The sequence below is a fragment of the Muntiacus reevesi genome, chromosome 6 (genome assembly GCF_963930625.1).
Source record: "Muntiacus reevesi chromosome 6, mMunRee1.1, whole genome shotgun sequence".
NCBI classification, from domain to species: Eukaryota; Metazoa; Chordata; class Mammalia; order Artiodactyla; family Cervidae; genus Muntiacus; species Muntiacus reevesi.
Genome location: NC_089254.1, coordinates 29,361,664 through 29,388,193, shown reverse-complemented (window position 1 = coordinate 29,388,193; position 26,530 = coordinate 29,361,664). Strand labels below are relative to the sequence as shown.

At 39.8% G+C, this 26,530-nt stretch overlaps 1 protein-coding gene across 2 annotated transcripts in view; it reads left to right on the top strand.

Moving 5' to 3' along the window:
- Positions 1–26,530, top strand: part of RAPGEF5 (Rap guanine nucleotide exchange factor 5) — a 233,892-nt gene that overhangs the window by 73,119 nt on the left and 134,243 nt on the right. For both annotated transcript variants that reach the window (XM_065939593.1, XM_065939594.1), the window contains one exon: positions 18,527–18,575. In XM_065939593.1, the coding sequence (XP_065795665.1) occupies positions 18,527–18,575 (49 nt within the window). The remainder of the gene's footprint in view (positions 1–18,526; positions 18,576–26,530) is intronic.

Sequence of the window (26,530 nt, the reverse complement as noted above, 5' to 3'; positions counted from 1 at the left end):
CTGCTGTTCTTTGGAACTCTTACGTTCAAATGGGTGTATCTTCCCTTTTCTCCTTTGCCTTTAGCTTCTCTTCTTTTCTCAGCTATTTGTAAGGCCTCCTTAGACAACCATTTTGCCTTTTTGCAGTTCATTTTCTTGGGGTTAGTCTTGATCACTGCTTCCTGTACAATGTCACAAACTTGTGGCCATAGTTCTTCAGGTACTCTGTCTAACAGATCTAATCCCTTGAATCTATTTGTCACTTATACTGTATAATCCTAAAGGATTTGGTTTAGGTCATACCTGAATGGTCTAGTGGTTTTCCCTACTTTTCTTCAATTTAAGTCTGAATTTGGCAATAAGGAGTTCATGATCTGAGCCACAGTCATCTCCCGGTCTTGTTTTTGTTGACTGTATAGAGCTTTTCCATCTTTGACTGCAAAGAATATAATCAGTCTGATTTCTATATTGACTATCTGGTGATGTCCATGTGTAGAGTCTTCTCTTGTGTTGTTGGAAGAGGGCGTTTGCTATGAGCAGTGCGTTCTCTTGGCAAAAGTCTGTTAGCCTTTGCCTTGCTTCATTTTGTACTCCAGGGCCAAATTTGCCTGTTACTCCAGGTATCTCTTGACCTGCTCCTTTTGCATCCCACTCCCCTATGATGAAAAGGACATCTCTTTTGGGTGTTAGTTCTAGAAGGTCTTTTAGGTCTTCATAGAACCATTCAACTTCAGCTTCTTCAGCATTACTGGTTGGGGCATAGGCTTGGATTACTGTGATACTGAATGGTTTGCCTTGGAAATGAACCAAGATCATTCTGTCATTTTTGAGATTGCACCGAAGTACTGCATTTCAGACTCTTTTGTTGACTATGATGTCTACTCCATTTCTTCTAATGGATTCTTGCCCACAGTAGTAAATATGATGGTCATCTGAATTAAATTTGCTCATTCCGGTCCATTTTAGTTCACTGATTCCTAAAATATCAATGTTCACTCTTGCCATCTCCTGTTTGACCACTTCTAATGTACCCTGATTCATGGACCTAACATTCCAGGCTCCTATGCAATATTGCCATTTACAGCATTAGGCTTTGCTTATATCACCAGTCACATCCACAACTTGGTGGTGTTTTCATTTTGGCTCTGTCTCTTCATTCTTTCTGGAGTTATTTCTCCACTGATCTCCAGTAGCATATTGGGGACCTACTGACCTGGGGAGTTTATCTTTCAGCATCCTGTCTTTTTGCCTTTTCATACTGTTCATGGGGTTTTCAAGGCAAGAATACTGAAGTGGTTTTCCATTCCTTTATCCAGTGGACCATGTTTTATCAGAACTCTCCACCATGACCTGTCTGTCTAGGGTGGTCCTATGGGGCATGGCTCATAGTTTCATTGAGTTAGACAAGGCTGTGGTTCATGTGGTCAGTTTGATTAGTTTTCTGTGATTGTGATTTTCATTCTGTCTGCCCTCTGATGGATAAGGATAAGAGGCTTATAGAAACTTCCTGATGGGAGAGACTGCGGGATATTCTTCTGGGTGGGGCCGGGCTCAGAAAATCTTTAATCCAATTTTCTGTTGATGGATGGGGCTCTATTCCCTCCCTGTTGTTTGACCTGAGACCAAACTATGGTGGAGGTAATGAAGATAATGGTGACCTCCTTCAGAAGGTCCCATGCATGCACTGCCACGCTCAGTGCCCCCAACCCTGCAGCAGGCCACCACCGACCCACGCCTCCACTAGGGACTGCTGGGCTCTCACAGGCAAGTCTGGGTCAGTGTCTTTCGGGGTCATTGCTCCTTTCTCCTGGGTCCTGGTGTGCACAGGGTTTTGTTTGTGCCCTACAAGTGTCTGTTTCCCCAGTCCTGTGTAAGTTCTGTAATCAAATCCCACTGCCCTCCAAAGTCAAATTCTCTGGGGGTTCTCAGTCCCTTTGCCAGATCCCCAGTTTGGGAAATCTGTTGTGGGTCCTAGAACTTTCTTAACAGTATGAGAATTTCTTTCTTAAAATTTTTCTGCAGTTTGTAGGTTGTCTCCTCAGCAGCTCTGTGGTGGGGTTAATGGCAACCTCCTCCAAAAGGGCTTATGCCACAGGTTTTGTGACTCAGGTATCTGCACCCAGAGCCCCTGACCCTGTGGCAGGCCATGGCTGACGCATACCTCTGCAGGAGACTCAAACACATGTCTGGATCAGTCTCTGTGGGGTCTCTGGGTCCTGATGCGGTCAAGATTTTGTTTGAGCTCTCCAAGCATCTCTGGTAGGTATGGGGTTTGGTTCTAAACGTAATTTCACCACTCTTACTGTTTTTTTGGGGTTTCTCCTTTGCCCTTGGATATGGAGTATCTTTTTTTAGTGGGATCCAACATTCTCATGTCATTGGTTGTTCAGCAAAGAGTTGTAATTTTGTAGTTCTCACAGAGGAGATGAATGCACATCCTTCTGCCCCGCCATCTTGCCAGTGGTATTCCTGGCACCCTCATATTCTTTCTCAAAGCTGATGTAGTTGATGATTTTCATCAGTGTAGATTTCTCTCTTGGTACGTCTCTGCTCTATCCTGTTGCTCATTTTCTTCAGCTCATCCAATTTTAGTTTAGAACCTCTCTGCGTTTAATGTCCTTAGTGGTGTTTTCCAAATTCCTTCTTATAGGGTACATTATCACTCCTCTGAGAAATACCTCTGACCCAAAAAAATCTAACCCAAATTACAAATGAAGGTTACTACTGTAAGTCCTAGAAGATCTTGAAGCAGATGAAACCCCAAGAACATAACTTTTGGTGCAGGTATTAGAGAAGAAGAGATTTGAGATGGAATTTCTCTTTGCAACTCTCTAGGAAAAAAAGACAAAAAGCAAAAGAAGAGATGGTTGTAACTGCAGCACATTGTCAACCTCACAGCAGAATCTTTCCTGCTTAATGTCCAGAAGTTGTGACATTAACTCCATCAGTTTTTCCATCAGCGATGAACTTGTTCTCTCATGCTTTCTTGCATTATTTCTAGTAAAAGTCATCTCATGTTTTCCCTCTCTGGGATCCTGCTTTACAGGTAAAAAGGACCTGATTTTCCTCTCACTTAACCCGGGCCTGTGATTCTTCTCCCATGTCATCTTTTCCTTAGACAGACTCTCTTGGGAAATACTTTTCAGGGAGGCACCAGAAACTGAGTCTTAATGAACAACCAATTGTCCTGTATCACCAAAAGCATAACACTAGGAAACTCAAGGACCCCAACTCCCCAGTGTTGTCTGTCTTGTCAGCTGTCTCACTCCTGTCACTCATTTAAAACTCCTCTCGTTTGCCATGCCTAGTCATTCTCCTGAACCTTCACTTGTTTTCTTTAAGGTTTGTCTTTCACAAGAATCTGCTATACCCTTTCTGGGTCAGGAAGCATATCAAGTGGCTAGGATTCCTTTAGTTCATCCTTCTGGATGAATCTAAGAGTTGGGTTTGATACAATGGAGAAATTCCTTTTTGGGCAGTAGAGTCTGAAGAGAGGGCTTCTCTAGTGGCTCAGATGGTAAAGAATCTGCCTGCAGTATGGGAGACCCAGGTTCGATCCCTTGGTCAGAAAGATCCCCTGGAGAAAGGAATGGATACCCATTCCAGTATTCCTGGGGCTTCTCTAAAGAGAATGGTGACAGCTTTTTTGATTGGAATTGCTCACATTGGTACTGGTTCAGGAAGAAGAAATAGCATGGGATTTGCGTTTTGCCGAATATTTTAAAAGTTAGAACTTTGTAGACTTATTTAAGAGGTGATACATAGAGTTAGTAAGGTCTAGAAATAATCTTAGGTTAGGGGAAGTGGGGAGAATCTGTCACATTCAGAACACAATGCGTACCATCCACTGATGAATTTTGCCACATTTAGAAACATGGCTTTTTTAATGCTAAAGTACTGATCTCCACTCACTCTCTTTCTGGGCTATCTGCCTCTTCCTTTCAGGGGAACAGAGGAACGGAGTGGAGCTAATCTCCATTTTCTGTGTCTGTCACAGACCTGAGTGAGCATGTTTGTTCAGAGAATAAAAATTAGTGACTCCCCCAGGGAATGACTCACCTTGTGTCTGGGTACTGCAGGATCTTGAACACCTTACCGCCTTATATTTCTCATCTGTGAGGAACGTACAATTCCCACTTGGAATTGTAGCCTTGTTCCAGCCCTTCCAGGGGCTTTAGAGCTGCTGTGTGATTTGGGGAAGGTCAGGTGGGTTGAGATTTGAGAGGAAGTGTCAAATGTGGCCCAGGAAGACAGATCTGGTTTCAGGAAGCATCAAGAAAGCCGCGGAGCACTTGTCGCACAGTCTTGGTGTGGTAATCCTTGTTCTTGATATTTCTAAGGAGTCGTGGGGTTTATTAGTACCTTTCCTCGTTGTGCTTTAGAGCTGCCCTGATCAACTGTCACAGCGTTCAAGGCGCATTTGGCTGTGGATTTTTAAGTCTCTAGGACCACGTGGAGAGCTGGTTACAGCTCCTTCCGTTTCTCTCAGGTAGGATCTCACAGTAACACATCACAAAGCCCATGATTATCAATATGTGAACAGGTAACTCAGTGGTGTTTTTCTCTCCTTTGTAAATCAAACAGACTTAATATATTCTCCATCTTCCGCACATCAAGTTGATTTTCTTTGTCTTGGGAATAGGTCCCTAAATAGCAAAAGATATAGATGTATACACACATGCCTTTTTAAAAATAAATACTAACTTATTGTCTCTACTTTCAAAGAAACCAGGACTTGCCTGGTGGCTCAGACAGTAAAGCATCTGCCTACAATGCGGGAGACCCGGGTTTGATCCCTGGGTGGGGAAGATCCTCTGGAGCAGGAAATGGCAACCCACTCCAGTAGTCTTGCCTGGAAAATCCCATGGACAGAGGAGCATGGTAGGCTACAGTCCATGGGGTTGCAAAGAGTTGGACATGACTGAGCGACTTCACTTTTCAAAGATACCATCTTTACATGCTCGGATCTTGTGGTAACCTAATTAAACTCTAGCCTTGTGAAGTTTGTTTTGGGTTTTGGTGAACAGCATAGTACATGGTGTTTTGCCTACTGAGATGAGCCCAGTGTGGGGACATTAACTTAAAAACATTATTTCAGAAAGATGTCAGTGTGCAGAACTCATTCAAGAATAAAATGTGACTTGAAGAATCCCTTGTCAATAAGGGAAGAAGTGTGTGTGTATACATATATAATATATTATAATCTTTGGGTATCAGTTCTGAAGATGAAGATAATAATTTTTCTCTGCAATATACGTGCAAAACAGACCTTTTTAATTGACAGGGTATACAGATAGACCACAGTTCAAAAGCATCAATTCTTCAGTGCTCAGCTTTCTTTATAGTCCTAACTCTCACATCCATACATTACTACTGGAAAAAGCATAGCCGTGACTAGATGGACCTTTGTTGGCAAAGTAATGTCTCTGCTTTTTAATATGCTGTCTAGGTTGGTCATAACTTTTCTTCCAAGGAGTAAGCATCTTTTAATTTCATGGCTGCAGTCACCATCTGCAGTGATTTTGGAGCCCAAGAAAGTAAAATCTGTCATTGTTTCCACTGTTTCCCCATCTGTTTGCCATGAAGTGGTGGAACTGTAGGCCATGATCTTAGTTTTCTGAATGTTGCACTTTAAGCCAACTTTTTCACTCTCCTCTTTCACTTTGATCAAGAGGCTCTTTAGTTCTTCTTCGCTTTCTGCTGTAAGGGTGCTGTCATCTGCATATCTGAGGTTATTGATATTTCTCCCAGCAATCTTGATTCTAGCTTGTTCTTCATCTAGTCAAGCGTTTCTCATGATTTAGCAAATAAGTTAAATAAGCCGGATGACGGTATACAACCTTGATGTACTCCTTTTCCTATTTGGAACCAGTCTATTGTTGCACGTCCAGTTCTAACTGTTGCTTTCTGACCTGCATACAGGTTTCTCAAGAGGCAGGTCAGGTGGTCTGGTATTCCCATCTCTTTCAGAATTTTTCAGAGTTTGTTGTGGTCCACACAGTCAAAGACTTTAGCATAGTCAATGAAGCAGAAATAGATGTTTTTCTGCAACTCTCTTGCTTTTTTGATGATCCAAGGCATGTTGGCAATTTGATCTCTGGTGCCTCTGCCTTTTCTAAAACCAGCTTGAACGTCTGGAATTTCATGGCTCACGTATTGTTGAAGCCTGGTTTGGAGAATTTTTAGCGCTGAAGAATTGATGCTTTTAAACTGTGGTGTTGGAGAAGATTCTTGAGAGTCCCTTGGACTGCAAGGAGACCCAACCAGTCCATCCTAAAGGAAATCAACCTTGAATATTCATTGGAGAGACTGATGCTGAAGCTGAAGCTCAAATACTTTGGCCACCTGATGTGAAGAACTGACTCATTAGAAAAGACCCTGATTCTGGGAAAGATTGAAGGCAGGAGAAGAAGGGGACAACAGAGGATGAGATGGTTGGATGGCATCACCGACTCAATGGACATGAGTTTGAGTAAGCTCCAGGAGTTGGTGATAGACAGGGAGGCCTGGTGTGCTGTTATTCATGGGGTCGCAAAGAGTCAGACATGACTGAGTAACTGAACTGAACTGAACAGATAGACCATTTAGCCATCAGTTTGTACATTAACAGTCACGAGTTTGTGGAGTGTTATTGTGAAATCCTATCTAAGGCAAGTGGAAGGAGCTTTCAAAGGATGATCCATGAACATTTCATGTTGAGTTGCTTCTTTGTGCATTTGTTTAAAATAGAACTTCTTATAGATGCTTAGATGAAATTTGATTTTGCATACTTAACTCAATGGTACAGCTTTAGTATTATGTCCATTTGTGAAGCAGGACCAGGAAGCATATAAAAAAAGAGGACTACTTGAGTTTTTGGTGGTGATGGAATAAGGTAGATTTTAAATTAGTGTGTTATTTTATGCTGTTGTACTAATATAAATTAGAATATAAGGAAATGTTGTGTGCATACTAGATGGTTAGAATTAGGGTGAATTCTGTTTGTGTCAAAATGATGATAAATCTGGTAGTGAGTCCTTGTTACTATGGATTATGCTTTGCAAATTTTAAAAATTTGTCTGACACTTAGGTTATTTAACTTGAATATAAAGACAATAATTACAAAAAAAAAAAAAAAAATCCAGAATAAAAAAGATGCCCATAGTGAAACTGCTTAGATATGACTCACTATTAATACTTTAGTGTTTATTACTTTGTAGGTTATATTTCTTGTGTGTGTATTTTTTGTAAAATATGTAAAAAAAAAATGACTCTTATTTTAAGGTCTGTACTTTTCCCTTAATGTATTTTCAGCGCCAGCAGTACCTCCTGTGACATTGGTTGTGGTTCCTAGCTCCCTATACCATGGATTTATCATTCCCTGAACATTGTGGTTGTTTTCCATCTTTTGTATTAGAAACAGCACAGGTGAACTTCTTTATGGGGAAATTACTGAAGAAACTTGTTTGCAGGTATAAATGTATTAGCCTGTTGCTGAGTTATGAAGACCAGATGAGCTCTGGATAAAAGGCTAAGACTGGGTGATTTTTGTTGAGTTCTTCCCTTGTGCAGTCATCCTGCCTCTGCTTCTCATGCAGCCTCACATTTCAGCCTTGCACAGCATCGTGGGTTGTCATTTACATTGCAGAGGTGAAGCATTTGAGACAGGAAGTATTAATTAGGAGTAATTAAAAATAGCAATTTTTGCTATTGTATAGTAATTGCTGTAGTAATGAAAAATAGCAATTTGGGGTTCAAAAAGCAATTCTCTACATTATCTTCACTTAAAATACTTCATAGTTACCGAATAGGTCTCAACAAGTGGGATTTGGGATTTGATTATAGAGTCTTCTTATCTGAAGAATTGTATAAAATGAAACCTATGAAATTTTGTTAAATAGCATTTTAACTTTTAGCCTGTTAGGGATCATGAAATACTGTAAACAGGATTGCATGGTTTAGCAATTCAGATATTTATTTAGACTGGCTCTCAAGTCATGGGATTCCATTGTGTGAACTCAGAGGTATGCTCTGGTAAAGATGTGACAGCCGGTAAATCATGACCCAGGACCAGACTTATTAGCATGTTACTATAAAATTCTAAAATGGGGTTCAAGGCTAGTTTTCCAGGAGGGCTCTGAGGATCTGAGTTGCTGTACCTTAGTAGGTAGAATGACCCCAAAGATGAATGCACTATTTGGCACCTGTAGATACTCACTACATGGTAAAAGGTACTCTGCTGATGTAATTAAGTGTAGAGATCTGGATTGTCTGCAAGTACCCAGTCTAATCTTGTGAACCTTGCTCTGGTGAGTATCAAAATGACAGAAGAGAGAATAAGGGAAAATTCCGAGCGTGAGGATTCAGTGCGTTGTCGCTGGCTCTGAGAAGTAGGCCTCCCTGTGCAAGGACCAGAGAGAGGCCTCTAGGAGCTCAGGGTAGGTTCCAGGTGACACAAGCAGGGAAATGAGTCCCCTAGTCACACAGATGCAGGAACCAGACTCTGCCAACAACTTGGATGCACTTGGAAGCATCTTCTCTCCCAGTGCCTCCACAGGGAACACAGCTCTGCCTGTACCTTCATTTATGGCCTCATAAGTCTCTAAGCAGAGGATCCAGCTGAGCCATGCTTCCTCTGCACTCCTGAGCTGTGGAAGTGTGAGATGATCAGTGGGTGTTCTCTTAAGCCTCTCAGTGGGTCATGATTTGCTGGGGCAGAAATACAAAAGTAATACACACTCTTTGTCGAATAGAGCTGCAATCCCTTGATTCATTCAACAGCAGTTATCTCTTAGATGCCGAAAGCTGCCAGGCCACAGCTAGTTGGCTGATCCCTCTGAAGTTTCAAAGTGAATTTCTAAATCTGAGCTCTGTCTTACATGCATTTGTAAAAGCTTCAGAATTCTGTAGAAATCTAAAAGCATATTAAAAAAAATATATAAACTCTAGAAATACCTGCACTGTAGGCAGTGTTAAAACTTTTCAGTGAAGCCTATCAGTCACTTTTACGCTACTGGCGATGTGGGGGCCATGTAGGAGGCATATTGTAAGCAGAAGCAATACTGATTTGCCAAGGAGTTTTAATAACTTAGGTGAGAAGAAGGGTTTAAACAAATGACATAGTAAAGCAACTAGGGACTGAAATATCCTTCTATTATAATTTGTTGTTAAGCTCAGCTGCATTACTTACAGTAATGTGATGATGATGATGACAATGGTAGCTAACCTGCAAGTAGCACTCGCGGTTGCAGGGACCACTCCTGGATGCTTTATAGGTGTTAACTCACTTCATGCCCACAGCAGTCCTGTGCTGTGGGGTGGAGGGCTGTGACTCTACCCCAACAACCAGCTCCCCAGATTTCCCTCAAGGTTGGCATAAACTAGATGAAGATTTCCCATTCCTGTTACAGGCTTTTGGATCTCGTGTTCTGCATCTTGTTCTTCCAGGGTGTCCTCCCACATTTGCTTTTGTAGATAGACTTCCTAGTTGGAAGGGGTCTTAGACGATCTAAATTCACGCCAGTGCAGAGTTTCTGTGTAATGTCCCTTCTTGTTCAGTCACTCAGGTGTGTCCGACTCTTTTTGACCCCACCAACTACAGCACGCCAACCTTCCCTGTCCTTAACTGTGTCTTTGAGTTTGCTCAAACTCGTGTTCATTGAGTCAGTGATGCCATCCAACCACCTTATCCTTTGTTGCCCCCTTCATCTTTTGCCCTCAATCTTTCAACTTCTATAGCACCTATCCTTTCTGATGGGAGATCCTTACTGTAGATGATCCCTGGAATGTCTAGAGCTGTAGGTTATACTCCTGCTGCAGTTTAGAAACTTACTTCCGAAGAGCACGCTGATTAAGAAAGGGCTTGTAAGGAATGACACGTGATACGAAATAAAAGGCATGCTGAAGACATAAGTTTGCAAAATATGTCTTTAAAAATACTTTGTTAAATAAATCTATTGAAGAATCATTAAATGTGACATAGATGGAAAATACTCTGGTCTTACCAGAAAATGGAAAAAAGTAACTTGAGACATAAAAATTTTTAAAAATATATTGATGTAAGCATAATCAATGTTTTATTTCATTGTCATAGCAAAACCCATGATGTCCAATGTATATGTGTTTCCTTATAACATTTCATATATAAAATGTTCATCAAGAAATTCATGTGGATGAGCAATTAGGGCTTTGGGGAAATGACTAGATCAAGAATTGGGAGAGCAGCTTTGAAGACTGAAGGAGCAGATTCACCTGCTCTTTTGAAAAGATGTCAGTGTCATTTGCTTGCTCTTTTAAGATTATATTTGGCCAGTACATCTGTAGCATCTTCTGTTCTTTGTGCCATGAAATTGAAGAGATTTCCACAGTAAGGAATGGCCTCCAACTGTTCTTTTTCATCTGTTTGTTGAGATTTTCTCTCCCCCTGTCTCTTTTAGCTAGATGAAATGGCAATAATATATCCAACTGTTCTATTGCAGGCTGACAGATAGGCGACTGCCAGGAGGTTTATGCTTGTTCTCTTTTGTTGATAGTATATAATTTGGGTAGGAGGCATTCATAAAACAAATCTTTAGAACAAATCCTTGGTCTGGGTACTTCTGAAATTTACCTTCCCATATAAAGCATCTTCTACTGAACTTCACATAGTAGACCATTTCCACTGTGGGTAGCTCTGAGTATTTGAAAGTTTGTAGAGCCAAAACATGCCTTTTTGCCACAAGAGCCACTGCAACGAAAAGCCCACACTCAACAACAAAGAGTAGCCCCTGCTCACCACTACTAGAAAAAACCCAAGCGCACCAAAGAAGAACTCCCTAACCCAAAAAAGGAGATGTGGAAATAGGTGATACTGAAGACCAGATGAAAAGAATATTATATATAAAATATTGGACATTGGACTCTGTCATGGTGTCACGGGAAGTCTTTGAAGGGTTTTTTTAGCAAGAGATGTAATATAAGATTTATATTTTCTATTGGGTATGATGTGGTTTGAAGAGAGGTAAATGAGAGGCAACAGTCTGAGTTGGGAGAAGATGGTGGGTTGCATTAAATCAAGGACACCTCACTTCTTGGCTTGAGACCCTTGGTACATGGTGGTACTATTCACTGCCTGGGTATATGGGCCATGCTGCAGATGTAGAGAGTGGAGGGAAGTGGTAAGGAAGTGACTTGACATTTGGAAGTGTTGAGTTTGAGTTACTCGTGGGACATTTAGGTCCTGGAGGTGGATGGGGATGAGACTTTTGGACCCTGGAAATGAAGATAGATTGAAATCCTGTGAGTAAGTGAGGTTGCCTAGGGAGAACGAATAGAAAGAGAAGAAAGTTGAGAGGGCTAAGAACAAACCACTGAGGATCATCAAAACTTAAAGATAGGGGAAAGTGAAGCCTTGAGGGAAGAGAAGTGGCAGCCAGAGAGAAAAGAGAAAAGCCTGGAGGGTATGGTGTCATGGAATCCTAGGGGTTAAGAACAAGAGGATGGGTAACATGCCAGACCCTGCAGTTGAGGACAAGATAAATGAAGACCGCTACATCACATCGACTGCGAGGAGGTGACCTCCTTGGGGTTGTCCTGTGAATACTGTCAACTCCTCATAACCTAAACAGATGGTACTTCAAACAGTACAATCCAGGTGTTGATCTCTCTGGAGTCCACCATTTCTTGGTGACCTGAATGTCATCCTAGTACTATTCCAAAAGCATTGTTATGCAATTCTAAATAATTTCATTTCCATTGTTAGCTTATATCATGCTTATGATCAACTAAAAATTATCATATCTTTTTAATGTGACCTTCATGCATAGTAGATACATGTACAAGTAGCAGACCTAAATAACAGACTTAAAAAGCGAACTTAAATATAAGGACTTCCCTGGTGGTACAGTGGCTGAAGACTCCATGCTTCCAATGCAGGGGGCCTGGGTTCAATCCCTGGGCAGGGAACTAGATGCCACTTGCCGCAACTGAAAGTTCGCATGTCGAAGCTAAGACCTGGCACAGCCAAGTGAATAAATATTTTAAAAAAGGAAAAAGAAAAGAACTTACATGTAGGACTTTATTCCACTAGTTAGTTTCAGGTCACTTATGTATGTGTTAATCTTTGGTCAGTGATTATCTAAGTTAAAATAAATAGACATATCTGTATTTAGTCAATGAAGTCTTTATGAGATTTTTTAAATATCCCTAATGTCCTTGAAATAAGAACAAGCATTTTTTATTATCCTAGCATGCTTAGCAAACGCATCTTTGATATGGTGAGGGCAGTTATTAGGAAAACAACTATTTGTTAAATAAACTATTAGGTGGAGAGCAGTACTGTCTAGACAGATAAATAACTTTCTTAATTTTCTAATTATGGGTTGACATTACCAGGTAATCACAAGATTATTCATGTGTCAGTCCTGTGGCAATATTAACTGTTTAGAACAGAACAGTGAATTTGGAAATAGGAAAATGGGCCACTGAGGAACAAAGAAAATTGTCACTGAGTATGTGGCTATTTCTTCATGGGACAGAAGTCTAGCCACCATCAGCACCCAGTTTTATCTTATCCAAAAATATATTGATGGCTTTAATAAGCGTATTTATTTATTTATCTAGAATTTTAAACCCTGTTTTGGAAGCAGCTATATTTGGGAATAAAACAGCAAAGTGTATTGAATTATGTTTCTTCTTACATTTAATTTAGGGAATTGAGAAAACGTGTTCTGTGTTTTAAAACATTTTGATTATATTATCAAAACTTAAAGATTTCTAAGATTAATAGATTTACTAAAAACCTGTAGGAAATTTGTGAATTCATGATTTCCTGTAAACTTAGTTTGTAAGGATGGCCCTTTGGTTAGCTAAGGCTTCGGTAACTGTTGGTCTGTCTCCCACGGTGACCTTCATTGGCGAGCTGTCACTGTTGGTCTGTCTCACAGTGACCTTTGTTGACTTTCTCCAGCTTCATGCTTGGTTTTCAGGAGCCTCTTCCTCCAGGAAGGCCACCATGTCTTCTCACGTTGACCTCTCCATGGTCTTGATCTCTGGCACTCAGGGCTTGTATTTGACACTTTCTGTTGCCTCTTGAATCTTGTGCTGATGCAAGACTCATTGCATTTGTATTTTGAGTCTGAAAGCCGTATAAAGCCAGAGAAAAACAGACAAAATGCTGGAACTAATCAGGCTAACCCTGATTCTTGTTGAATTTCAGGGCTATTTTGTGAGTAGCCCTGCTGGTTATTAAAGATAGAAAGCCAAAATACTTCAACATTTTAAAACATTTTTAAATTGCTGATGGATACCCAGAGGAGAGAGAAAATTTTGATATGTGTTTCATCAGTCCCTTAATTATCCTCTATTTAGATATTCACAAAAGCAAATATACCCTAAGTTGCAGATGTGTTTTGAGTTATAAGGTTCTTTTTATATTGAGTAAACTATGTTTTAAAGTTTAAGCTTCTTTAAAAGCTCCCTTGCAATTTTCCTTGTGCTTGGGTCTGTCAAATCACTGATGTTGTAATGGAATCTTACCATTTGATTGGATTATATAAAAATTTAATACCTAAAACACAGTGAAGACCATGTTCCTTTACAAATGATTTAAATTAGAGGAGACTAAAATAAAAAGTAAAAATTGATTGTCAGTTGAAATGATTTCAAGATTAAAAGGTTGAGTCTTGGAGAAGTGAAGATGTCTTATGAAACAGAACAGTGCTTCTCAACCCTGGATACAGTGTAGAATTGCCTAGGAAACTTGGGAACAGCAGCAGCAATAAATACTGATGGCTGGACTTCTCCCCCAGAGATTCTGATTTAGTTGGGGCTCGAGTATCAATTGCTTTTTTAAAGCTTCCCAAGTGATTCTCATGTGCAGTCAGGTTCAAAATGGATGAAAAGCCAAGCTATTTAAAGAAAGCATTTCTTAGACAGAGTATAGTGACTGCATAGCTATTTGACAAGAGGGAACATGAGAAAAAGATGGAGACAAACCTTCAGCTTAAAACTGGTAGAGGTTTACCATCCATTACTCACAAATCTGAAATATAAGAGCCCTAAAAAAAAAGGGTTTTCATAACTTGCGTATTTGTGTGCTTCGTTGCTCAGTGATACCCAACCCTTTTGTGACCCCATAGTCTGCGGTCTGCCAGGCTCCTCTGTCCATGGAATTTCTCAGACAAGAAAACTGAAAGGGGTTGCCATTTCCTACTCCAGGAGATCCTCTTGACCTAGGGATCAAACTTGCATCTCTGGCGTCTCCTGCATGTGGATTCTTTACCACTCTGCCACCTGGTGCCAAAATCTAACCTAAACTGAATATATTTAGTAGAAAATCCTGAGACTTCTCCTAGTCTGTCTTTATCCCCTTTGGTGTGAATAATCTTACATTTCATTACAGAAATATTAATGTGCCTGATTTCTTATTGTAAGACTTCACTGAGGGTGTGACATAGGTAGGGTACATTTCTGAACTACATAAAATGTTCAGTCACCAATTCAATAAACATGAGTTTGAGCAAGCTCTAGGAGATGGTGAAGGACAGGGAAGCCTGGTGTGCTGCAGTCCATGGGGTCACAAAGAGTCGGACACCACTGACCAGTTGAACAACAAAGGCTTGTGATGGACCGCTATAAGAATGTACTTCCGGCCAGATTAACAGCAGTGCATTTCTTCTAATTTTCTAGGCAGTGGTTTTGCACCCTCATTAAATAAAAACAATGGTGAATATCAGAGCATGGCTCTTGGCCATTTTTTAATATACATATATATGTATATATTTTTTGATCCTGATCTAAGAAGAGGGTTCCATTTGTGTCATGATGAGAGAAGCTTACATTAAGGAACAGCACAAGTAGATCAAGTAGAAAAATGCTCGTCTATAAAAGACTTTTCGGTGTAACAAACTCCTCCCCCAAGTTAATGGTTGAAAACAGCACATATTTATTGTACTTTCTTCTTCTTTTTTTTTTTAAGTGAAACAGGTAAAGTGTTTATTAGGAAAAAGATTAGAGAGAAAGTTGCCACGTATTTATTATCTTCATCAGTTCCTGAGTGTTAGGAATTTAGAAGCATCTTAGCTGGTCGGTTTTTGCTCAGGGATCCCAGAAAGTTGTTATCGAAATGTGGGCCAGGATTTCAAACATCTGGAAACTGGAGCATTGCTGGGGTGTTATATTTCTTTTTCAGTGCCAACAAGCCCCTTGTTAGTGCTTACAAAGAAGTCTAGCCTCTGTTTCTGCAGTTGTTAAAAGTTTACGTTTTCAGAATAAACCTAACAAGTATTTGCTAAAGGAGGCTTGGAGTCCTAATTTGTTCTGAAGATTTCTGCTCCAAGTCCCTTCTTAGGGGGAGTGCCTTCTCTCTGGATTTTCCTTGTCCTCCCTCAGGTGGCCTTGTTTTTTTTTTTCTTTTTTTCCCTCCCCTGGGTCTGTCTCTGTCCCTTAAAGTCGCCTCCTCATCCACCTCCTGTGGGTCAGTGCAAGCGTGTTGATGGCCCTGAGTCATGGCGCTGAAAAGCTCGTTGCCTCAGTGGAGCTTCTGCCCAGAAGACAGGCATTAGTCACAGTTGAAAATAATGAAATAGTGATTGCTGGTGTATCTAAAAAAACAAAACAAAACAAAAAGTGCCAGGAGGATACTATGTTGTTGTAGTTCTGTCACTAAGTCGTGTCCAACTCTTTGCCACCCCATAGGCTGCAGCACGCCAGGCTTCCCTGTCCTTCTCTGCCTCCCTGAGTTCACTCAGACTCATGTCCATTGAGTCAGTGATGCCGTCCAGCCATCTGTGGGAGACTCTAACGGGATCTCACCCAGTTTGTGATTTGTTTGATCAGTGCTTCCCCCTTTGTATTTTGGAGGAAGAGTAACCTGCCCTTAGGGTTTTGCTCAAAAATGTTTTCCCTTGGGGGCAGAAATGTGGAACTGTTCTCCACGCCACCCCATGTAACACTTCTATGTCCTCTCTGACTGCAGATGTTCAGGGGCTGTGGTGTGGTACAGTAGAGTGTTCTCATTTATTTTATGGAAAAAAGGAAAAGCTTAGGTTCATTTTTAACTGTGAAGTTCTTGTCTTTCTCACTATCCATTTTTTTTTCATCTTCTTGGCTTCCCCAAAACTGATCTATAGGTTTCCTACTCATCCTTTTTCGCCCTTTCTTTCTCCACCAAATCTTTGCAGAGATGTTTTATATAGTGTTGGGAATAACACTATTCCCAACTATTCCCAACACTATTCCCAAAAGTAGCTCCTTTTCTGAGCTGCTTCTGTTTTGAGTCTTATTTCTAAATCGAGAAAGAAAAAGTGAAGCTCTCATGAAGAGAGAGTATCAGGTATGGAAAACTGAAGGAGGAGAGTGGAAAAGAGTTTTAAGTGAGCCACCTTCTGCATCTTTTTCTGTCTCTGCTGTCTTCCTGTGTCTGAGCCAAGAGAAGTCTTCCCTGGGCGCCCATAACATATTAGGAAGCCATTGGCAGGGTCCCAGGGAGCCTTTCTAATCTGTATCTTTGTCCACCTCCAAATATTCTCCCCTGTAACAGGGGAGACTTCTGAAGAGAGAGGTTGTTACTACGATAAACCTTACACACAATTTCAAATATATAAAACAGGCATTCATTTGTGTTTTATTTTTTTGCTTTTTTATTACTACACATGCAAGTATCTTGTAAAGGCTTTCCTCTGGTTAATCATCACTTATATCTCTCCCAGCTCTCTTTTTCTGCATAAGTTCTTCAACTAAATTTTTATATCTGTGAACATTTTTGTTTATTTTTTTTTAACTTTTAATTTTGTATTGGAGTAGGAGTGGCTGAGCATGCACGCATGCATGCATGCACGCGCGCACACACACACACACACACACACACACACACACACACACACACACAGAGCTGATTGACAAATAATGCTGTTTCCAGTGAATAGCGAAGGGACTCAGCCATACATATACATGTATCCCTTCTCCCCCAAACTCCCCTCCCATCCAGAATGCCACATGACACTGAGCAGAGTTCCACGTGCTTTGCAATAGGTCTTTTGTTTGTTACCCATTATCAGTACAGCAGTGTGTACATGTCAATCTTAAATTCCCTAACTGTCCCTTCTCCCTGTCCTTCTCACAGCAACCATCAGATTGTTTTCTAAGTCTGTTAGTCTCTTTCTGTTTTGCAAGTTCATTTATATCATTCCTTTTTAGATTCCGAATACAAGGGGTTTCATACAATATTTCTCCTTCTCTGTTTGGTTTCCTTCACTCAGTATGACAATCTCTGGGTCTATCTGTATTGCTGCAAATGGCATTATTTCATTCTTTTTAATGACTCAGTGATATCCCATTGTATACATGTACCATGTCTTCTTTATCCAGTCCCCCATGAGTGTTTTTGGATTTCAATCTCCCACCATTAGAGAGGGACTGATTATCTTCTCATTACAGTATAATTTTCCTGAGGAAGTCCTAAGGAAGCCAAGAATCGGTTAAATCAAGAGTATATATACCCTTTCGACTGGCATTCATACTGGCCAGCCAGGGAACGCATTGACAGTAAAGCAGTGTGTGTGTGGGGTGGGGGGACTGCTTTCTCCAGGGAAGATGGTACCTTGATCAGTGTGGTATGGATCCCAGGCAGAGTCCCAGTGTCTCACTGAGCTGCTTTTGCCTTCACATACATCAGTGTAAATTAGATTAATTTCTATAGCACATCTTCTTTAACCTTAAACTTTCACGCTCTGCCTTTAAAATGTCACTTGTATAACACATTAAGTTGCAGGACCCTTCCAAATTCACTACCACTACCCCTTCAAACCTCCAAAGGTTTCCCGGATATTATCCTCATGTCATCTTCCCCCCCCCCCCCCACATTATCTTTGAAAGTGACTGTGATTACCTTTCTTGGTCTCTGCTTTATGTTCCTTTTTGAGAAAGGATTTAAGCATATATGTTCAGGGAAGAGAGAGAGGATGAGTGAATAAGCAAAAATCTGGACAATAAGTGAGGTTTAAGGCACTTAGGATATTAAAGTTCATCCTGCCTGTTCCCATTTCACCTGCCCTGTGTGTGAAAAGCATTTGCTTTTATGCAGCATGTTATCTGAAATGGTTGCTATTAAACCTGTCAGGCCTCAAGTGATCGTTCATTGTATTCAGAAAGAAGTCCAATTAAACTAGGGTCACCTACCTCAGTTTTTCCAGAATTTCTGTATAAACTAGAATCTTTGAGGGAGAAAGAATATTTACCATCTTTGCCAGAGTATTGTGCCTGTTTTAATGATTTATTTGCATTATTTCTGAATGTTACAGAGCTATGTTTTTGAGGTACTTCCCATCAAAGCATCATAAATAACAATGTTTTCCAATGTGTACATCCTGGCAACTGTTTATAATTTCTTTTTAAAAAGAAGTCAGTTAGATTCTTTGAGGTTTTCTGCCTAAAATTCCCATGCAGAAGTTTTTCCATATTATTAAAAACAAACAAAAATATGATAGCAAACTTTCTTATCTCAATAGTTCTTAACTTTGTTTGCAGATCTAAAGACAAACCTATGTTTTTCTTATTCTAATTTGATGTTTTCCCCCTAATATTTTCTTAGGTGCAGAGAGAGCTTGCAGCTGTTATTGCTTTGAAAGCGAGGAAGTCTGGTAAGTAGTCTTTTGTGGGGCTGGAGGAAGATTCTGATTCTTTGGGGATATTTCACATGTCATGTGCTCTGAGCAGTTGAATGTATCCTGGGAAGATTTGGTCCGGAAAGCATATCTCCGTTTGTTTTAAAAATTATTTATTCTACTCTCAAAATAGCACAGGCATATATACAGTTCTTTCCGATTTCACTGCCTGGCTTTATTTCATGCTTCAAGGAAAACTGAAATTCAAAATTAAAAATGTGTTTGCAGCCCGCTGCAAGCATGGGTCTAGGTACCCAGCAAAAGAAAGCAAACCACTTTACATTACTTGTCATAATGACAGAGGAAAATAGATAATGTAATGGTGGTCTCTGTTTTATATTTCTCATCTCAAAGTGGCTTCTTAAAAAAATAATTGAATTGTCTAATAACATTTCATAGCAAGTGTGTTTCACAGGAACTGATGGTATGAATACAATTCCTAATACCTTAGGAAGCAATCTGTGAATGTAATAAGCGGAAAGGAAAAGGGAACTCTTCGCTACATCTTGAGGAGAGAAAGTCATGCTCTGCTGAAATTCAGTAAGAAACAGACACTCAGTGAGGTAGAGAACACTTGCTTTGAAAAGAAGAGTAGCAGGAGGACGCAGCCCTTGCTATTCAGAGGAGGTCGGTGCTGAATGGAATGGCAAACAGAGGAGAGATGCTTCGTGGAGAGTGTTAAACTAGGCTAAGACTTTTCGGGTGAAAGTACAATGACAAAATCAGCGAGTTGCCAAAGTTTGAAGAAATGCCTGGAACAGAGATGTCTTCAGAACAGAAGTCATACACTTTGCATCTTCCTTTTTCTAGCTAGAAACTAAAACTTTGCTTTTCTCTCAGTGACTTTTGGGATCAAACACACCTTGTTGTGTTTGTACTATGTCTTTGTTGATTTGGCTGTTGTAGAGGATGAGGAGACTGGATACTATGAAGGTGGTGGAGAAGAAATGTGAGGCACAGTGATCTGGACCCGCAGAGCCCAGGCAGTGCGAATGGCATTAGATTGTGGGTATTTGCATAGGTGGAGATCAAGAGGGAGAAAGGACACCAGGATACAGGCGGTAGGAGGGGAGTCTTAGAAATGAATTGTGCTAGAGCTGCTGTATGTTCCTACAACCATAAGGAGACAAAATTTACAGTCAGAATGAGTTGGGATGATAGTGGCTTGGAGGATAGATTTATTTTTTAAGTTTTAGAAAAAGTTGGGAAAATAATAAAATACATATAGTCTGTCATTGCTGGAGCAAAACAGAGCAAGTAAATAGAGATGGGACTGGAGAAGGAGGTGGTTGCTAATTTATACAGTGTGGGATGGGCGGTCCCCTTGAGCAAAGACCTGAAGTCACTGAGGGGTGAGCCCTGTGGACGTCCAGGCAAGGGCATTGGACAGTGCAAAATGTATATAGAGAACAGCAAGGAGGTGAAAGTGGCTGGAGCAAAGTGAGCCAGGCAAAAAGAGGTAGATTTCAGATGTCAGGCTAAGAAGTTTGAACTTTCTGGAGGTGAAGAGTAATGAGGAAGAGTAAGCAAGACCCATACACAGTAGACTGTGCAGAGTCAAAGATTGGTATGAAGTTGACTGTTATGCCATGAGATTAACATCTCTATTTTCCTTACTTATTTCATCCGTGGAGCTTGGAATGTCAAGACAACATTGGCAACTTCTCAGGGACAGAGTGAAACACAAATAAATCAGGGATGGGGGCATAAATTCATATTTTTATTTTGTCAAGTTCCATGAAAGCCCCTATTGGTAGTTTTTAAACCTTATTGAATTTATAGGTCATTAGATAAATTTGGCACTTTGGACATAAGTGTTTCCATTCATAAATCTAGGATTTCATTCCACTTTTTTCACATCTTCAGTACTGTCTTAAAAATGTCCACTTAAAGCTTTGTACATTTTTTTGCTTAACATATTTTTTGGTGCCTTTGGTTAGTGTTATTTTTAGTGATTGTTATTTTTTTGGCTACTGGTATTTTTAGCTTTTTTTTTTTTTTTTTTTAAAGTTAAGGTTTCTGTCTTTGTCTTTCATGACACTTTTTCTTGAAATAAACTTTACCTTTTAGAGTAGTTTCAGTTCACAGAAAAACTGAGCAGAAAGTACACAGTTCCCATATGCCCTGTGTCCCCACATGCCCTACTCCCTTACTGCCGTCATCTCAGAGGGGTACTTTTGTTATAATCAATAGCCTGTGTTGACACATCATTGTCACCCACTCTCCATAGTTTAGGGTTTACTCTTGGTACTGTCCATTTTATGCGTTTGGACTAATGTCCAATAACATGTGTTTATCATTATAGTATCACAGAGTCATTTCAGGGCCCTTCTGCTCTACCTGTTTATGCCTCCCTCCCCCATTTTCTGGCAATCACTTCCGTTATTGTCCCCATAGTTTTGCCTTTTCCTAAACGTCACATAGTTGGAATCATAGAGTAGATAGCCTTTTCAGATTGGCTTTATTCAGTCAGTAATAGGCATTTAAAGTTCATCTATGTCTTTTACTAATGATTTGATAACTCATTTCTTCCTAGCACAGAATAATAATCCGTTGTCTGGATGTACCATAGTTTATGTATCTGTTCACCTGCTAAAGGACATCTTGATTGCTTCCAGGTTTTGGTAGTTATGGATGTTATAAATAAACCTTCTGTAAACATCTGTGTGTATGTTTGTATATAGTTTTCATCTGCACAGACACGTACATGCATACATAGTTTTCAGCTGCTTTGGGTGAGTAGCAAAGAGTGTGATTTCTGGATTGTGTGGCAAGAGTATGTTGAGTTCTTTAAGAAGCTGCTTCTGGTAACTACCTTCCCGAGTGGCTGTGCTGTTTGCATTCCCACCAGCAGTGAACAAGAGTTCCTGTTGTTCTGTATCTTCACCAGCATTTGTTGTTGTCAGTGTTTCAGATTTGGTTGTTTTAGTTTCCATTTTCCTGATGGTATGTGATCTGGAATATCTTTTCATGTGCTTACGTGTTATCTTTATATCTTCTTTGATGAGATTGTTGTTAAAGTCTTTGATCCATTTTTCAGTCAGCTTTCTTGTTTTCTTGTTGAGTCTTAAGAGTTCTGTATGTATTTTTGATGATTGTCCTTTTTTGGATATATTTTGCAGGTATTTTCCCCCAGTCTCTGGCTTGTATTCTCATTCTCTTCACATTGTCTTTGAAAGAGCAGAGATTTTTAATTTTAATAAAGTCAAGCTTATCATTCTTCTCTTTTGGATCCTGCCTTTGTTGTTATAGCGAAAAAGTCATATCACACACAGAAATTTTATAGGCATATCACATCCTAGAAATTTTATAGTTTTGCGTTACATTTAAGTGTGTGATCCATTTTGAGTTCATTTTTATGAAGAGTGTTAGGTCTGCGCTTAGGTTCTTTTATGTGTGTGTATGTCTGTATGTCTAGTTGTTATAGCAGCATTTGTTGAAAACACTATCCTTTTTCCATTTTCTTGCCTTTGCTCCTTTGCCAAAGGTCATTTGACTATATTTGTGTGGGTTTATGTCTGGGCTCTCCATTCTCTTCCATTGACTACTTGTCTGTGCTTTCGCCAGTACCACCCTGTTTGGATTACTGTAACTTTACAGTATTATCTTTTCTATTATCTATTATCTTTTCTAATTGTTTATTTTTCCTGTATGAGAACCCTTGTTTTTGTGCCTATCAAAACTGTTGAACTTAAATGAATTCTAATAGCTAGTTTTAAAATTATCTTGGGTTTTCTTTATGGGCAAATATAGTATCTATCAATTATGACTATTTTATCTCTGTCTTACCAACCCAAGTAACTCCCCTTTTTTCCCCTCATGCTATTTCATTAGCTAGGGTCCTGTGATATATAAATTGAATAATAAAAAAGATAGTTAGCCGCCTTACTTTGTCCCTGACAAAATTAAATAAGTTTTCTGATTAGAAAAATAGGGTAAGCAAAGAAGATCATTTTTAGAGAAAAACAGACTTTTCTGTGCCACATTCCCCAAACCTCATCAAATTTGGGAAACAATCTAGGGGCAAAAATAACCCAACAAGATGATACTGCAATATTCAAAGAATCCAAGTGTGGACTTCAGGAGATACCCACCTGATTTGTCCTATGCTGTTGCTGCTTGATTTGGCATTGAGAGTAGATGAAAAATAATAGTGGCAAAGTATGAGGACCTAGCTTTTATTCCTTTATCAGATTCTAACTGAACACCTACTCTAGGGCATTGACAGTACAGTGGTGAGCAAAGACAAATATGGCTCTCTGCTATTTTAAAATCACAATGTTTATTTCATAGATAAATAAACATGGGTAAGTCAATGGCTGTCTGAAAAAGGATAATGTATTACTGTGTAGTTAGGAGGGGATAAAATGAAGATTAAACACAGCCTTAATTAAACAGAATTTTAGCTGCAGAATGGTACTTTCTGTGTATGCTCATTTTTAAAAAACAAAACTATTTTGATTTTTTTAAGGTAGGATAAAAAGAAATTGGTATACTTCTAATAAAAAATATTAAAATAATAGTTGGCACATCTGGGGCTTGACAAAAGGAATTGATTGCCTTAATATCTGTCTTGCAGTAAAACTGTTAATTAGGGCTCAGGTGGTCATGCCAGATTTATGTCTCTCTGTGAAGGGTTGTTAAAACAAGAATTAGTATAAAGAAAAAGTTTTTGGTTTCAGCTCTCTGTACAAACAGAAATAAAAGTAATTGCCAATTGATAGATTATATAGATGATTCAAGGATCTAGCTTTGTAAAAAATCTATTTTGTTGTTATTTTCTAAGAAGCCATTAGGATGTGCCTTTAAACAGTTTTCTCCTCTAAATGCTAACCTTAGTGAATGTGAATAGCATTTTAAGGCTTCACACAGTTTTAAGATGTTAACACAGATATCCTTGCACTTGTTTCTTTTTTGTTGAATTGCTATTACTAATTGTTAGACAGTTAGAAGGCAATGGCACCCCACTCCAGTACTCTTGCCTGGAAAATCCCATGGACAGACGAGCCTGGTAGGCTGCAGTCCATGGGGTCGTGAAGGGTCGGACATGACTGAGCAGCATCACTTTCACTTTTCACTTTTATGCATTGGAGAAGGAAATGGCAACCCACTCCAGTGTTCTTGCCTAGAGAATCCCAGGGACGGGGTCGCACAGAGTCAGACACGACTGAAGTGACTTAGCAGCAGCAGCAGACAGTTAGAGTCTTAGCAGACATTTTCTTTCCCTTTTCAAGGGAATCCACAGCCAAAACATGTTTAGCTCTCAGTATCTTTAGATGAAATTTGTGCCATGGTGGACTTTTATTTCTGGAAAGCCAGAAATCTCACGTTGATAAACCTCTCTGGCAGTTTTTATCTTTCACTCTCTCTCCTAGTCCATACCTAGTTAATTGTTTTAAAACTATCAAAAAATAAAAAAAAATAAAAAAATAAAACTAAGTATTGAGGATATTAATGTTTGGAAAACACAGAAGAGGTTCTAGACTCTGTTTGTACCATTAAATGTCTTTGTGACTTTGGTAAAGGGATTCCAATTTGTACTGTATCATGAGGGGGTGGGTATAGAATGTAGGAACCTTCATGATTCCTCCCAGCTCCAGTATTTAATTATAATAGTAAGTATTTTCATTAATTTCTTTCATTATCCTTAATGGAGTCACAACCTTGGGAATGTTTTATTCAGGACTCTTAGGGACAAGTGAGAGAAAAATAAGCTGAAAACCACAAGGGGACTTTATCGGCTCAGGGTATCTGTGGAGCTAATCCGTCTCAGCAGGAGAGAACCTCTTTCCTGGTAAGGCCCACGGGAGTCTTGGTGGGGACTTTGCTGGAAGGATGGAATGCCCATCTCTGGAGCAGTGGAAGCTTGGATGGAGGGCAGGATACAGAGGTTAAGTCCCACGAACTGAGGCTGGGGCAGGTGTGGCTCCCAGAGAAAACCAGCAGAAGAGGATGGCTACTGAGGCAGAGTACTCACCACAGGAGGAATTACTTGTATTGTCTGAATCTCATGATTCAGAGAGGATTTAGAGGGAAGTGTCCACAGGCTAAGAAGGCTGCAGCCAGTGCAAACCCAGGCTTTCCAACATCCAGTCTCTAGGCTTCCTAGCTACACTGTGTCCCCTCCCTTGTTGTTATGGGGAGTAAAGATGTGGTTTATGGAAAGGGATTCACATTTCCTACTTTTGTTTCTGGAAATGGAAAAGAATCGAGTGAAAACTTACATTTTTCAAGAAGTAAATAGCATCAATTTTCCCCCTCTTTTTCAAATAAATTAGCCAGGGATTCAGGTTAATGTACTATTTTTGTACCAAGATATTTTATTATTTCTTTGGGATGTTAAATATATATATAACATAAAATTGTATAAAATGGGTTTACCTACTGTGTTTAGTTCTAGTTTTTAGAAACATTATTTTTAATAGGCCGGAAAGGATGAGAAGAAAGCCCGAGTTTTACATTCACGTTAAATTGTTTCTCCTAGCCTCAGAAATCCCCGTGTATTCAATCATCTTTGATTCCTATACTGAAGCTTAAATAGGCATTTGAATGGGTATATGATTTTTCCAGCTTGGTTATTACTATTTGCCGTACACTGAACTGCATGTTTGTAAAACATTCAACAGGTGACCATGGGATCTGGTAATCCAGGTGAACCCATCAGACAAGTTGAGGGCCTTTTATTACCTGGCTAAATTCCTAGCTTTGAAGATCTATTGCTGGTAACAGTCACTGGTCACCAATAACTTGTTATAGGAACTCAAGGAGTTTTAAGCCCCTTTGTGAGATTGGAGGGGAGTCAGTGTTGACAGGAAGCTCTGCAGAGAGGTTTGAGGTCTGACACAATTGAAGGGACATGTTCTTCAGGGCAGAAGCTTCCCAAAGAGAAGACATCCCCATCGCTTTGTCCTGAGAAATGAAATCGATGGCTGATTATTTTTAACAGGAGAGAAAGGTTTCTCCCTTCTGCACATTTAGAAAAAGAAAAATAACCATTAAGCCAGCGGAATTGCTTCTACTTTTATGGTCCTCTAACTTTTTACTTTTTATTTTAATGTAGCACAGTGTTTGACTTTATTCTCTCATGAACACATTGCTCATAAAGGAGCATGCACAGTGAAATGGAATTTCAGAGTGGATGATAATAATAAAATTAAGGACCAACAAAGACAGACTTAACGTGCTGGTACAATTATTGCTATCTCAAACCCCTTTCTGGTTTCCTGTGATTAACTTGCTATTGAAAAAATTTAAATGCTTTTCAAAGTATTAATAAAAGCTGTAATCCTGTCTGGAATAGCTTTTTCCATCTAATCTCTGAGTGCTCTAATAATGAATGTTCAAGCTAGAAAATACTAGTTTATAATGACAGAGGTCTGTTGGCTGTATTTTAAGCAGTTGATTTATTATGCTTAATTTTTAGTGATATTTTCAACCCCTTAAAAATTTAAAGTCTTCCCCAACCTGTCCTCATAGGGTGCACCTTCTCCTCTCGGAACTGGTGTTTCCACGTGGTTTGTATTCTGTCCTCTTCTCCTTTGCCGCCTCCTGGATGCTGAGCTGGCAGGGCCATGGCTCTTGTTCGTGGTCAGCACAGACCCACACCGATTGTCTTGTTAGCCCCACTAACAGATGTGCTATTTAGCATTTGTCAGCCAAAAGGAAAGAAGTAGCATGTTTTTTCCCCCAAAATAATTAGCACAACATTCTGGTCTTCCTGATTGATTGAGGATCTAGGATGTTTTCCTGAGAAGAGAGAGCTTTGCCTAACACCACACTGATTGTTGAAGTTTGTAAAAATCTCCCCCTTCTCAGTGCTATAATAACTCCTTGTTCCAACATTTCCAGAGGCTTTTCTGCCAGCTGACGGATTTTGTACATTCACATCCCGTCTCCACCAGTGCATGTTCTTACTAAACAGTGATCAATTC